This window comes from Pseudorasbora parva, chromosome 23, assembly GCF_024679245.1.
Source record: "Pseudorasbora parva isolate DD20220531a chromosome 23, ASM2467924v1, whole genome shotgun sequence".
NCBI classification, from domain to species: Eukaryota; Metazoa; Chordata; class Actinopteri; order Cypriniformes; family Gobionidae; genus Pseudorasbora; species Pseudorasbora parva.
Window position 1 is genome coordinate 7,842,284 of NC_090194.1, and position 15,616 is coordinate 7,857,899.

General features: G+C 38.5%; 1 protein-coding gene across 1 annotated transcript in view; it reads right to left on the reverse strand.

Annotated features, from left to right (window-relative positions):
- Positions 1 to 15,616, reverse strand: part of grm5a (glutamate receptor, metabotropic 5a) — a 35,291-nt gene that overhangs the window by 3,485 nt on the left and 16,190 nt on the right. Inside the window, exons 4-8 of the mRNA XM_067433858.1 lie at positions 7,418 to 7,653; positions 5,749 to 5,995; positions 5,358 to 5,526; positions 4,210 to 4,336; positions 676 to 1,615 (exon numbers count right to left, since the gene is read on the reverse strand). Coding sequence (XP_067289959.1) covers positions 676 to 1,615; positions 4,210 to 4,336; positions 5,358 to 5,526; positions 5,749 to 5,995; positions 7,418 to 7,653 — 1,719 coding nt within the window. The remainder of the gene's footprint in view (positions 1 to 675; positions 1,616 to 4,209; positions 4,337 to 5,357; positions 5,527 to 5,748; positions 5,996 to 7,417; positions 7,654 to 15,616) is intronic.

Genomic DNA, 15,616 nt, shown 5'->3' on the forward strand with positions numbered 1-15,616 from the left:
AATTAATGTGAGCTTTATTTATTTATTTTGTCAGAAGCGGCTTCTGCATTTGAGAGCAGTGACTGCACATCATCTTATTATAAAGAGGAAAAAAATAAGGATTTTCAAAAATTACATTAAAATAATTGACACGTCATGCCTCATTATGCTTAAATTCATTCAGTGTAAATCCAATTAAACCAAAGAGTTTTCAAAAAAGCATAAATGAAAATGTAAGATGTCAATACCCAACTTTAGACAGCTGAATAACAATAAATCCAAGTCTGTGATTATGATTATTTTTTGTAACCTCTCATGCAGGATTATTAATAACTAAAACCATTCAAAACATTTTTGGTAACAAAAAAAATTATGTAATAAATAAAATAACATTTAAACAAAAGTATTTTAAAGCATCGACATTACTAACAGGAAATAAATAAAAACTAAAGGTAAAACTAAAATAAAAATAAATGACACCTAAATGGTTATTTTATATATATATATATATATATATATATATATATATATATATATATATATATATATATATATATATATATATATATATATATATATATATATATATAACAAGTGAATATAACAAAAAGCAACAAAACACATATATAAAATACTAATAAAAAATATAATGGTATATAAATAATACTAATATTAAAATAATGCTCTCATACTGACCTGACTGTGTCTGTGCCAGAGCCTCGCCGTCTGAACAGGTTAGCTAAGCTGCTAGACCGGCTTGCGGCCGAGGCAGCTTTCCCGTCACCCACGTGCATCCTCACAACTGTCGACGTGGTGAAAGCGCTGCGTACATTCCTCTCAGGTTTGGCCAACATGATGTAGACTTTGGGCACAAACATGCAGCACAGCGCAGTGGTGGCACTGAGGCTCACGGAGAAACACATGGTGATTATCTTGTAGTTTGAACCGAAATAAATTGGCACGAAAGCCAGCCAGATAATGCAGGTGGTGTACATGGTGAACGCAATGTATTTGGCCTCGTTGAAATTGGCGGGGACGTTGCGGGTCTTAAAGGCGTAGAAGGTGCAGCTGAGGATGAGCAGCCCGTTGTAGCCCAACGGTGCCACCACTCCGAGCGTGGTGGTGTTGCAGATGAGGTGCACCTCGCGTATGGACGGATAGTCGTGGATGACTTGTGGAGGTTCCATAATGAAGAGCGCCACAATGATGCCCAGCTGAATCAGGATCAGGATGAAGGCGATGACCAGTTGGGCACAGGCACTCATGAAACGAGGCTTCTTAGTGCAGATCTTCTTTTTGCTGCCCGCGAGGATGCGAGCGATGCGGTTGGTCTTGGTGACCAAGGCTGAGTAGCTCATGGCAGGCGAGAGCCCGATGCCCAACCTCTGCAAGTAACAGTAGGCCAAGTGCGGCTTGGCGATGAGGCAGAATGTACACAGATAGCCCAAACAGATGCCAGCCAGGATGATGAAGCATAGCTCCCGGCTGGAGGACTTCACCACCGGCGTATCGTGGAACCTGATAAAGACTAAAGTGACAAAGATGGTGGCGAGCAGGCCGAGGCAGGCGAAGACCACGGCGGCGATAGGCTCAGGATCTCCCCACAGAAGGTACTGCACCGGGATTGGCTCACAGCCTGAGGAAGACATTAATGTTTTATATTTTGTTGACCTGTGTGCTTAAATTATCCCAAACTTTTCCAGCAATGTTTAAATCCAGAGAAATCAGGTCATTTAACCAATTACGAGCCTTGTTACGGGCCTTACGTCACCTGTCAATGACGTCATATCTGCGCTACGTCATATCCGCGCTATCCGCTTTCTGTAGAAACCATGGAAACACTAAAGACGCTTTAAGTATTTATTTTATTAGACAGGTGAGCAACTGTTTGGATATATATATATATATATATATATATATATATATATATATCAACCAAATACTAATCATTGTTATACAGCGCAACACGGTTACAGCGCAATCCTGTTTTTATTAATGTGATATTCTAATATCGATCTAGATTACTGCAAAGTGCGACAAGTCTCTCATACCAGGCACCGAGTGAATGCAAAGAGTAACGTTATAACAACTTTCAACACACTCAAATGTATTTAGCCAGATTCATCTCTATCGGCTGTGGAGGTGAAGAGTCAAGACTACTACACATCCCATGATTCCACGCTCCTTCACTGTCATTAAGCTACGCCTTTGTTTTAAATAAGCGACCTCTAGTGATGAAACTTACATACTGTGCCTTTAACCAAGTATAATAAGTGTAGAATACAAGTATTGCTCATTATTAGTTCATAATTTACTATCCTTCTGTATCTTTATCCTGATAGTATATGTAAACATTCAATAAACAGCTTAAGCAACAACAACAGAAAAGCATGCCGGTATAATGCACGTGTCTATGATTATCCAGAATCACTGATGTGTGACATTTAAACTTGTATGGAGAACATTCGTCTTTACACAGATAACTATCGGCTGAATAAACAACAACAGTAAAAACTGCAAAAACAAACAAAACCACCCGTTCAACCAAGCGTCATGCATTATGCATTACAGGCTGACATCAACAAGCACGGATATATTTAGCATGTGCAATTTGCATCAAGAGACAGATAAAACTGAGTCTTGATTCGGATAGCCTTTAATGAGGACAATCAGAAGGTTTGGTCTGTTTTTACAGGTCAGAAAAAAAGGCTTTTGTGAAAGTCCCTTTTGGGCAAACCATGAAATCGGCAGTCATATTTGTAAAGCCCCCAGGCAGCTATTTATTCTCCAAAATCTCTGTAAATAGCTATCTTTAATAATGTTTGAAATCAGGAATAAAACACGACGGCAATTTTACCATAAATTGAGCTCTGTAAATTCAAACTAAGCTAAAAACTGTATTTTTCAGAATGGTCCAGCTAAAGCACATGCACTAATACTTATATTCAAGTATAAACAGCAGCACTTTACAAGAAGGTTTAATTAGTTAGCATTCATTTCTAAATCACACACTCACAATGATCAACCATTTTTTACCACATTTACAAATCTAGATCAGGGATTCCCAAACTTTTGTCAGCCAATCCCCTATGACCTTAAATGTTTTTTAAGAATCCCCCAAGATTTGAAAGTATTTTGATTGTTTTTATGAATAAATTATTTTTATTATTCATATATCATTTAATTAATTATTAACTTCTCATCGCCTTATAATACCCACTGCAGTTCCCTTACGATCCCCCAGGGGTTCCAAACCTCACCACGTCTTTAAAATATTGAGTTCTAACATAACTTTCAACACACTCAAATTAATTTAGTAGGATTTCTCTTTATCGGCTGTGGAGGTGAAGAGCCAAGACTACAACTCCCATGATTCCACGCTCATTCACTGTCATTAAGCTACGCCTTTGTTTTGAATAAGTGACCTCTAGTGATGAAACTTACATACTTTAACCAAGTATAATAAGTGTAGAATACAAGTATTGCTCATTGTTATTTCGAGATGCCTAATGCACTGATTTATGTTAACATATTATATTATAAAGTACTTTATTAAACAGTTTTACCAATTACTCTTGATTATGAGTATTAGTGTATGCAGATTAGACAGATCAGCTTGAAAAATACAGTTTTTAATGATTTGAACTTAAGAAGGTGATCGGTTGTTTTAATTTTAAATTAAAACTATAGCGCCACATAGGACATTTTGATTTCTCCTATTTATACATTTACATGTGCACTATCTTTGTACAGTGCATGAACTATACAGAAGATCCTTGTAAAAAATATACGGTATAAAATCTAAAAACTACTAAATCACAGGTGATCAAAATCAAATGCTACTAAATGTCGAAAATTGGCACTCAGGCTCTCGCATGAATAGCAGAGCGGCCTCAGCTTCCAGTAATGTACTACATGCTGAGCGACTGCTGCTTCAGGGCTTACGCTTGACAGCAATTCTGGAACATTCTGACGGGGACCCCCGCCAAGTCCAAATCTCTGTTTTTGGCATTAAGTTGCCACGGTCCAGATTCTCAAATAACGCTCTAAGAGATAAATGGGTCTCCTATGTTATTCGGTGACCCAGATACTTATATCACACACTGTTGTACAAGATGATAAGCTTATGTGGCTGGTCTAAGAGTTTTAGAATCATGGGTAAAAGATGGTTGTGACTTCTAGATGAACTACAAGAAGAATATTTTGCTCTAAAAGTAAATGTAGAATCACCTGTGAGGTCATCTGTCGGCCAGGATCCAAGCTCACAAGCACGGCAGGTGTATTCATCAAACACAAATTCGTTCTCTTTACATGGAGTGCAGGTCCAGCAGCAGCTCACCTCACCTTTACGGATAACCTGAGGTGGTCAGAACAGACCGGTTATAGATTTTTGAGAAGAAAATGCTTGCTCTTGCAAGCTGTCGCCACAATGCAAAGTGTTGTGGGTGGTTGCAGTGCACTTTTATGCTGCTGATAAGGTGTTCTAAGTGGTTTTCAGTGCATTGCTATGTGGTTACTAAGGTGTTTCGAGTGGTTGCCATGCAGTTGATAAGGTTTTGTGGGTGCTTAAAGTTCCACCTCCAAGATTAGATTAGAATCTCCTGCCTAATTTTGGCTCAGGCTCTTGTATCAACATAAATCAATGAGATTTTTTTCACACGTGTATTATTGTATCTGCTCAGTGAAAGTTGTAGTTCTAGATCTTTTTTGTACAAATCAAATCGAATTTGTAAGTCTCGCTCAAATAAAAAATTCTCATTGCTTAGAAAACTAGAAAAGACCTCTTATTAATCCACATGATTTAAGGTATAGTGTAGCTTAGGAGTTATATCTTGTTGTTTTTTTTTAGAAATTAATATTTTAAAGAAAAGAATCTTAATATTACTAAAGTATTACATAATACTATAATATTACTTCTATTGCAAACAACTTTCTATTCATCAAAGAACATATAATAATGTTGTCAAAATTAATCGTAATAATAAATGTTTCTTGGGCAGCAGCATTTTAGAACGATTTCTGAAGGATCATGCGACTCTGAAGACTGTAGTAATGATGCTGAAAATTCAGCTTTTCCATAACAGGAATAAATTAGATTTTAAAACATATTCAAATAGAAAAGAGTTATTTGAAGTTGTACTAATATTTTATAATATTATTGATTTACTGTATTTCTGATTTAGTACATGCAGCCTTGATGAGCAAGAGACTTCTTTAAAAAAAAACATAAAAAATCCAAACTTTTGAATGGTGGTGTATAATAAATAAGCAAATCTACACTTATAAATAAAAAAAACTTTAAAAAAAAAACGTAATTAAAATGTATACACTGACATAAAACATTCTCTTTTCAAAAGATCCTTCCCTGTCTTTTTCACCTTTATCTGAGCTTTTTCACAGGGATCGCTGCACACTGATCTGATGATGGCACTGCTGTTGGCCCAAATCTCCTCGTCATCCATCTTCAGCCCACTGTTGTCCCAGCTGCCCACGTGGATGTAGCTATAGTCCTCCTCGCTCATCTGCTTAAAGTTCATAATCTCATACCTAGAAAAACACATTCAAAAAAGTCTCATGGGCATGAAATGGTTAACCCAGAGTCATTCTTAAAATCGTCAACTTGGTTTTCCCATATAGTCATTCAGTCTGAAGGAAGATATTTTTAAAAACGACTTCACAATGACATCAACGAGAGATTGTTTTCAGTCTCTTTGAAAGGAGTTTACAAGCACATTCTTGTGAATGGAGCAGAATATGAAAGATTCCTACCTCCCTGGGGAGTCTCCGTTCTCGTCAAACAGCACCACTTCTCCCGAGACACCACTGAAGTTTGTCCTCATGAGGAATTCTAAGAGTTTACCTCCATCAATGGGCCGCATGGCTTCACAGAGGCCTGCATAGCCGGGACACAGAGACTTCTGCATGGCGTGCAGGCCGTAAGCCATAGAGTAGATGGCATTGATCACAAAGCCCATCTTCGTGTCCTGAGCATACTGATGTCGGAGCGACTCTTTCTCTGTGAAATGATGTAGTGAAAACAAACAATATATTCCATTCTAAAGTCACCCTTTTCTATTAATATCTATTTAGTGCTTTCATATGCCACATTAATGTTTGTATCTTCATCTGAGGGCCTTGAGCAGATGCTGATGTCATGCAATTAATTAGATACATTTTTTGTTGAAAGATTCATTAGTAGATGGATACATGAAGAAGTTGACAGATGGATGAATAGATGAAGTATTAAAAGGACATGGATTGAGGATGAATAGTTGAATGAATAGATCAATTGATAGAATGAAAGACTGATGTAAAGATAAATGGATTGATGGATGGATGTGTATATGGATGGTTGATAAATAGTTGAATGAAAGTCTGCCACATAGATGGATGATTGATAAATGATAGATGATTGATGGATAAATGAATGGATGGACAGCTGGATACTAATACTGGCCCTAATACTAAAAATACTAATGTATAGATGGGTGGATGGATGAATAAATTATAGAATAGTTGAATGAATAGATGGGTGGATGGATGGATGACTGGGTGGATCTACTGATGGATAATAGTTGAATAAACAGAAATACTGCTACGTGGATAAATGGATGGATGGTAGATGATGGATGGATGATGAATAGCTTAATTAATTGATGGAATAATATACTAATGTATAGATGGGTGAATAGATAGATGGATGGATTAATGAATGAATGATGAATAGATGGAATGAAAGATGGATGGAGGATGGTTGTATGTATGTATGTATAAATAATGAATAGCTGAATGAATAGACAGTTGGGTGGATGGACGGATGGATGAAAAGATGATGGACAACTGGATGGATGATAAATAGCTGAATACATTGATGGAATAAAATACTAATGTATAGATGTGAGAAGATTTTTAAATAGATGAATGATTAAATGAATAGATGGAATGAAAGATGGATGAACAGCTGGATGGATGGACAACTGGTGAATGGATAATGGATAGTTGAATGAATGGAATGAAAGATAGGTGGGTGGGTGGATGGATCGAAGGTTATATGGATGGATAGATTGACAGACAAATGGATGGATGGAGGGAATAATGAACAGGCAGACAGATGTAAACGTGGATGGATAGACACACACACACATATATATATGTATGTGAGAGAGAGAGAGAGAGAGAGAGAGAGAGAGAGAGAGAGAGATGGATGGATGGATGGATAAACAGATGAACTGATTGAAAAATAAATGGATGTGTACAGTATATGGTTGGCTAGATGGATGAACAGCTGTATAGATGGATGAATAGATGAGTGCACGGATTGACACAGATGGATGGGTGGATGTATGCATGGATGGATGAACTGATAGAAAGACATTAAAACATCCTAAAATCTTGTAAGCTGTGATTCTGTCATGGTCAGGGGTCATCTTCCACTCACTGGTGCAGGTCTTGTTGTATTTGGCAGTCTCTTGAGGATGACCCTTCAGCCGGCACTGGAAGCGGTGTTGCCAGAACTCAGGGAACCAGGGGTTCCGGATGTTCGTGTCCGGCTGCAGGTTCAGGTAGTAATCATCGAACCATGTGACGTAAGCAGACTGCAGCTTGATAGTGATTCCCCCGGCCGCCTCCCTCTGGAAGCCATCCGTGACGTCATAGCGGTCAGCCCAGCCATCGCTGCGAAGTGTGCAAGAGACAAGTGAGCAATGAACAGCTTTTTTATAGAACAACCTCCCTTGAGACACAGCCAGGGAGCCTCCCAGTCCAAACTGACCCACATAACAGCCAAAGCCTAATAGTTATGACCAGGTTACACTATGAATTAGGTCTTGAGGACACAGCCGGCCAGTTTTTCATACTGACAGTACTGTCACAGACTCTGGCAGCCATAATAAACCTCCCCATGAGATGTATATGCTCCAAGACTTCGCTATTAAGCATCAAAGGGGTCTTTGGATGGCAAGAGATGAGTCTGTTTTCTTCCTCCTCTTTTATACAAACGCACAAAAAACTATATTTTTCAGCATCCTCTCCATCTAAATGTTCTCTAACACTTCCTAAACTCACAGCGCTAAATGTTACACAACTCAGCAGTGTGTGGGAGGTATCATTTTTGTTCTCATGGTAGGTAAGGAGAGGCTTTCATAACTTGTCCTTGGAGGCAAAAGCAATGGGAGGGAAAGCATAGAGGAGCACATAAGCAGGAGCTTGAATCATCTCATGGAAAAGAGCTGAACAGCTCAGTAAACCCACACACTGACCCCAGCGGGTCAGCCTCACTCTGCCCACTGCTGCTGCAGGAAAACTTACAAAGACAACAAAAACGCCAAAGCAAAGGCGCCACAGTCTTTACAAAGATCTCTGACTGCATTTACAGCACATTAAAGCATCTTGTACATACTGCAAAATGATGTTGGGGCGAGTTATTGAATATTTGCTTTATACCTTTGATTTATTTTTGGTGACAAAGTAATATTAATCAACAAATAGGACATGTCTTAATTTGTGTTACAACGTGTTTAAGAGAGAATTAAAAGATAAATATTTTAACAGTGCATGAATCTTTTGAACAGTCGGTTTAAATGAATCGGTTTAAAACACTAATTTAATGATATGTTTGTGCCAGCAGAAAATACTACAATTTCTGATGAAAGTTCCTCAGATTAAATAATAATTTAAATAAAAACCTAATGCCAATTCAGTTAAAATACAATAATAATATCAAGCTTGATGGTTTTACGTATCAGAACCATTTTCTGTATGACAGTGTCAGTATCTCTCATCGTTCTGGAGAAATATTGTTTGTAGGGTTTTTGCTTGCTTAAAGGAGTAGTTCACTTTAAAATAAAATTTGCCCCATGATTTTCTCCCTCCTTACACCATCCTAGGTGTATACGACTTTCCTCTTTCAGACAAACACAATCAGAGTTATATTAATAAATATCCTGGCTCTTCCAAGTTTTATAACGGCATTGAACGGGGATTGAAAAAAATGTATCCATCCATGATCATAAATGCAATGCATGCGTCTCAGGGGGTTAATAAAGGCCTTCTGAAACTAATCAATGGGGTTTTGTTACAAAAATATCCATATTTAAAACTTAATAAAGTAAAATATCTAGCTTCCACCAGACCACTTTCCGTAGTCAATATAAGAAGAAAGAGTAACACCTCTTGCAGTTCAAAACGCTTCCACTACACCCGACATCATCGCTGCTTTTTCGCCGCTTTTTCCGTAAGTTGAATACGGAAGGCGATTCATGATCGAATCAATGACTGCAAGGTGCCCAGGTCCGGTGGCAGCAAAACAAGCCAAAAATCATCAACCCTCCATCAGTATGATGGACAGTTGGTATGAGTTGTTTGTGCTGATATGTTTAGTTCTTGCCTAAATTGGCACAGTGCATTATGACCTAAGATCTCCACTTTGGTCTTGTCTGTTCAAAGGAAATTGTTCCAGAGGTCTTGAGGTCTGTTCAGATCTAACTTTGCAAACCTGCTGCCATGTTCTTTTTTAGAGAGTAGAATGTTTCTTCTGGCAACCCTTCCAAACATGGCATACTTGTCCAGCCATTTTCTAATTGTACTGCCATGAATTTTAACATATTAACCTGTAGAGGCCTGTAGAGTCTGAGGTGTAGTTATTGGGTGTTTCATGGTTTCTCTGAACATTGCAGTTTAAACTTGGGGTGAATTTGCTGGGATGTCTACTCCTGGAAAGATTGGCAACTGTCTTTAATGGTTTTCACTTGTGAATAATCTTCCTACTGTAGAATAATGGGTTTTAAAGGGATGATTCAGTGTTTTTTTCCAGGCTTGGATGTGTTTATGGGGCGCAGTATAACATGTCTTAATACTTTTTTTTTTTAACACGTATTTTTCTTATATTTGACCTTTATTCCACACCGCTGTCTCCACTGTCCTTTGAACGGCTCGTTTGCTTCCTGCTTCTATGAAGCCGATCTCTCTGAAAAACGCAATGGTCTTAGATTAGTAAGATGGCCAAATGTAGTTTCCTGTATTTTTATTGGCTGAAGTGCCAAGCACAGGTTGCCGGAAACACAACGCCCCTTACCATTACGGGCAGAAGTCACATCTGCAGTGACTAGCAAGGGTTTATTATGTCCCCAACCCGGAAAGAAGCTTGTTGTAGTCCAAACTGAACATTTTTGTAGGCAAAAAACTGCCGTAACTTTCAGCGCTGTAACTTTGCAGATACTGTTTATGCTCAAGCAGCAACATTGCGCACACAAAAAGTGAAATCGCATGCAACCACCCCTTTAAATAGTTTGGAAATGGCCGTATATCACTTCTCAGATTGATGGCTGATCATTGCTGCCTTTCCTCTTTGGCTTTGTGTTAACACACACCTGAATGCTCTAGACCAGCAAACTGCCAAAACTTCTGCCCTTATATAGGTGATCACACTTGCTGATGATCAAAGAGATTTGATTAGCAGTGTCTAAATGCTACTTATCGCCTTAATTCCTATGGAAGGGTGTGCACCCATGGCTTTTCCATTTTGGCCTAGTTTTTTTTAAATAAATAATGACACTGTGTAATGTTGTGTTGTTGTTCATCTGAGGTTGGACTAATTTTACCACCTGCCAAGGACCAGATGATTTTTTATTAAGCCCTGAAACATAAAAGCATATAATTCAATAGGGTGTCCTTTCTTTTTCACACGACTGTATGCTTTATATATATCAATGTTTCAGGAAAAATATGTGGGCGTTTCATGTTTTGTAATCTACACGAATCACAGTTTTAATCCGTTAACAATTAGCCCACAGAGAAATGACACACACACTTATGTGGGATGCTGCTGTATTAAGGACAGAAAATAATATCAGATTTACACCAACAAATGCTGCAAATAAGCTGCAAAGTGAGACTGATGATTAAATTAAGGTTACATTTTTATCCATCCCCGGGGTGGAGTCAGATCAGACCTCATCGGCTATGGATCAGCTCTTGTGCACACTTCACTGATGAACAATTCGAGAGATAATACAACAGAATACAATACAGTGTCTATACACACTCACTAGAGACAGATGGCTGGGCACAGTCTGCAAACTGCTCGTTAGTAAATAATTGAAAGCCATTCAGTTGTGGAACGGCAGAGCCTGGACATCACTGCTTCCGTGGCTGTCAATAGGCTGCTGAGAGCAGATGTTTGTCACACAGCCTTTCGTAAAAATTGTTCTTCAAATCTTTGAAGCATGAACAAAAAATGCTTTAGGTCATCACATTAAAAATAACATTTAAATTGGATAATATTCAGACTTTTGAGCTCTGAAGTTCTGGAAAAAGTTGTGAAGTACTTGAAAGTCTTTGAAAGGTCCTTCGTTATTATAACGGATTGTAATTGTCTAATTTGCTGGGTTATAATCATAGCTATATGCGATTCATCTTTGGATGGACCAGACACACACAGGCCTGGCCCGAAGGTAACTTCCGGTCTGTGTTTGTTTATCGGTCTGGCTAGTGGATAGTATGGCGCACTACTCAGTAGAAACACATTTTTGAAGTACTATTCTTGGATATCATGATATAAATATTAACAATCAAACAGAGAGAATATGACACAGCCCAAAAAGAGTCTGTGCGTCTCACCAAAAAGCATTGAATGCATAATAAATTTCCAGTCTGACTGCATATGAGAACGGCCCTAATGTCATTTAGACTGTCTGTCTAATGTAATTGACTTGTTATTTATTTTGCCTGTTATCAGAAATAATCTACTGTAGAGGTAGCTTATTCTGGCTGTGTTTACACTTGGCATTAACATGCGATCGCCGTGATCCGACCTGCTCATCAGTCGATCAGGACACGCGGATTTCCATTTGTTCACATCAAGTGGTCGCCATCTGGATAACTGATCGGATTTATGTTTACTGCAAAATATTAAATGGGGTATTTAATAGGTCTTTATCACGGAGTGTAAAACAACTTTCGCTTTATCCTCTATTAATGGCAGTGCCCACTCTATATTGCAAACAGAAATGGGAGATTATTGGGAGACACACACATGCTGAAACAACAAAAGCATATAAATTATTAAGATAATGCTGCACAATTAAAATGAAACATGATAACGCATAAGAATGATAACGCAGCCTCTGTTGTTATTGACATCTACCAGAAGTTAAGTTTGGTGCATGTGCAGTAACATTTGTTTATGTTGCTGCTGTTGAAACCGTCTATAGAGTGGTACAACAAACGTGGAAGTGAGTTAGCATTTTAGCACTTCCGGTTCCCTCATCCTGAAGTCAATGGCCCTGTCCCAAATGGCACACTTCATGTGCTCTTCAGTCTTGTAGACTTACAATGGCTGCTGTGTGCGTGTGCGCGTGTCCGTGTCCGTTAAAGGGTTACTTCAGCGATTAGCATATGGCTTTGTATCAGTAGAAACCCTGGAGTATATTCGAATGATTGTGCTCCCCCTCCTCATATCCCCCTGAGACAAGAGATTTATCCATTTTATTTCTGGAAAAATTCCTTCCTGAAAGCATCAATTGCATCATGGGTGGAATGTTTGGCCAGAGGCTAAAGACTACAGCCAGCAGTAGGAGCTATTTCCACGTTTTCAACTCGCACATGGGGGATGGGGTCGCACTCACAGCTCAGCTTGCAGCTGCAGGCACTCATTTAAACGGTGTGGCCGGAGGAGCAAAGTAAGTGTTTCAACATCTCAAATTAATTCCTATGAAAGTTAAGCTTCCAAAGGCATGAACTGAAAACGCGCCACACTGAACACGCACTGTAAATCTATCCCGTGAGTGTGGTCGTGTTTACCTCAACTCTCATGACGAGAGCTCATTCAGCTCATCACGAATGTATGTAATTTGACTCCTGCAGTTTGCGCTGTGTGACACTCCCTCAGCGGCTAAATCACATATTGAACAGACACGTTCAGTTTTTAATTGTAGTGTCTGTTCTCTAACTGAACTGATTTTATGAAAATGAATGAATGGTGGGAAAGTGAAAGTGATCCAGTCTCAGTAATCCAGTAGCGGTGGCTTTGGGAGTGGCCTTGTAGGGCAGCGAAGCATTCTGGGAATTGTTGTCTTTCATCCCCATGAGACAAAAATAATTTTTTCATCTTTTCTCAGTCTAGAAAGCACCAAATCAAAAAATTATTTCACATTTCTACTAAATTAAGGACTCAGTTTAAATACAGATTAATCTTCCCAGCGCTGAAGTACCCCTTTAAGTCCACAAGAATGTAGGGTGTCTTATTTGTCAGTCTCAGAAGGGTGTTCGCGAGCGCCCCCTTTGAGGTCAATATGCGCCCTCGTTGTGCACTTCTGCCGAGCCCACGCTGGTGTGGGTTACACAGAGGACTTCTTCCCGGCAGTCAAAGCGGCATTACGTCGTGAAAGTGGGAACCGAGGAAGACCGCGAGGGTTTAGGGTTTTGAATGGGATTTTGGTTAAATGGCTGTAATAAGGTCTGTGGCGAACACAACCTCAAGACACTTTCACATTTTATTCTATAACTTAAAATACATCAGTATTACTCCACTCCACTGATTTTTTTAAGCTGTTACGCATCTTGAAAAAGGCAGTTGCTAAGTGGTTAAATGGGACTACAGAGGCTGTTGAGGAGATTAAACGTTATCACGCCGAGCAGGTAAGCTCAGTCCGCTTTTGCAGCCTCATTATGCTTATAAACCAGACGTTCTGTGAAAATGTTTTGAGATGATAACTGAAAGAGTTGTCGGAAGCTCAGTTAAATTTGTGGGACCGTGGTGTAGTCTCCATGGGGTAAAATGCTTACTCCCATCTGTTTCCCCAAAATAACCACTAGATAAAATTAAGATAAGTTTTTGTTGTTGCTATGGACTACTTTGACCAAAGTAATTCAGAAGTTTTCACTGCGAAGCTTACACTGATGATGTACCTGAGAGAAATTGGATTTCACGTTATGTGATGTAATTTTAACAGTGTTTTTAAGGCTTGCTGATTTGCAGAACATCACAGTTTTATATGAAATGAGAAGAGCAATGCCTGTAGTTAGTGAGTACTTGTTATTTAAGGAAAATATAATTATATTTTTAGAATGACATAACGTGGGGCTGGGGCGAATGCATTTAGGCTTTAGAATTTATAATAATTGTGTTCATGTGTAATAATTATCTTGATGGACAAAACATGTAAGTATCCTAAACTTTTGTTGATCACAGAACTTGTTTTTTTTTGTTGCAATAATCCAAAAGCCTATGGGAAAATCCTGTTGGGTTTTTCTCGAGGGAACCAGTGCGATGCAAATGGCCGGTTGGCCTAGTAAGTGACATCATACCTGCGCCACTCTGTATCTTTGCATGCATTTCAATTTGTCAAATGGCTTCAATATCTGAAGATGTGCTTGTGGTATTTGAGGATGGCTGCTGCAACAGCATGTATAGGGTTAGGAATGAAAGAACAATTGACGACATCATCAAAACTCGCCATATGGCTTTTGGTGTATTGACGCCATCGAGTGTAGGGTTAATGAATGAATGCCAATGAAACAAATGTGCATATGCAGGGTATTACATAAATGAATGAAGTCAGAAATAAACCGAGATGCCAAAGAAAGTACGTGGAGCTTTTTTTTTTTATGTCTTGAGAGTCTTTATCACTTTTGCAGAAACATAGAGATCAAGTAACTGGAACAGAGACACAGTGGCCATATTCTTATTGAACCAAATAAAAAAATCTCAACACTCGGCTACCTTCCCTGGAGCTGGCGTCTGACACCTCATCAAACAAACACACACACTCGGTCATCCACTCATGCACACTCTTAGAAGAAAAGGTTCTATCGGCGCTACGTATTTGGACCCTTAAAAGGTTATATATAGAAGTATAGCTGAGTATTTATCCAAAGATCCTTTTATGCTAACAGGGTTCTATAATGACAAGAAAGAACCCTTTTGGCACTTAAAAATGGTTCTCTATAGAACACTGGGAAAAAAATTCATTTCTTATCAAAGAAAAAAAATGCATTTCTTATCTTAGCAAAAACTCTCTTAATTTTAAGTTATTTTCCCCCAAAATAAGACAAATACTTTAGCTTGTCTAGTAAATACTTCTTGTATTAAGAATGTTTAGATATTTGGACTAGAAACAAGACAAAAATACTGAGTAAGAAAAGCATTTTTTGTAGTGAACCTTTTAGGGGTTCCAACTACATAGTGCCAACAGAACCTTTTAAGGTTCTTAATAGAACCTTTTATTCTAAGAGTGGACACACACACACACACACACACACACACACACACACACACACAGTCACAGTCACAGTCACTGGCACCCCCATAAACATGGCATCTTCTCTCTCAGCCCATCCAGGCTGTCTGGAATGCCTAGAGGCCCAGAATAAAGACCATGACACCATTTTCTGAGATCCTCTTCAAATATTCAGAAACGACATCAATGAGCAAAAAATATAGGACCTTCCCACAGAACAAATCCTGTTAAACTTGAAATTTTCCATATGCATGCAATTTGATATTATCTGATTACAAAGTTATTAAAGGAGCCGATCTTTAAACACTAGAGTTGGTTTGTGATTTGAAAAATTATGGCCACTGAATATTGGATATTAAATCCAGATTAAACAAAATTTCACAAAAAATATTTGGTAACAC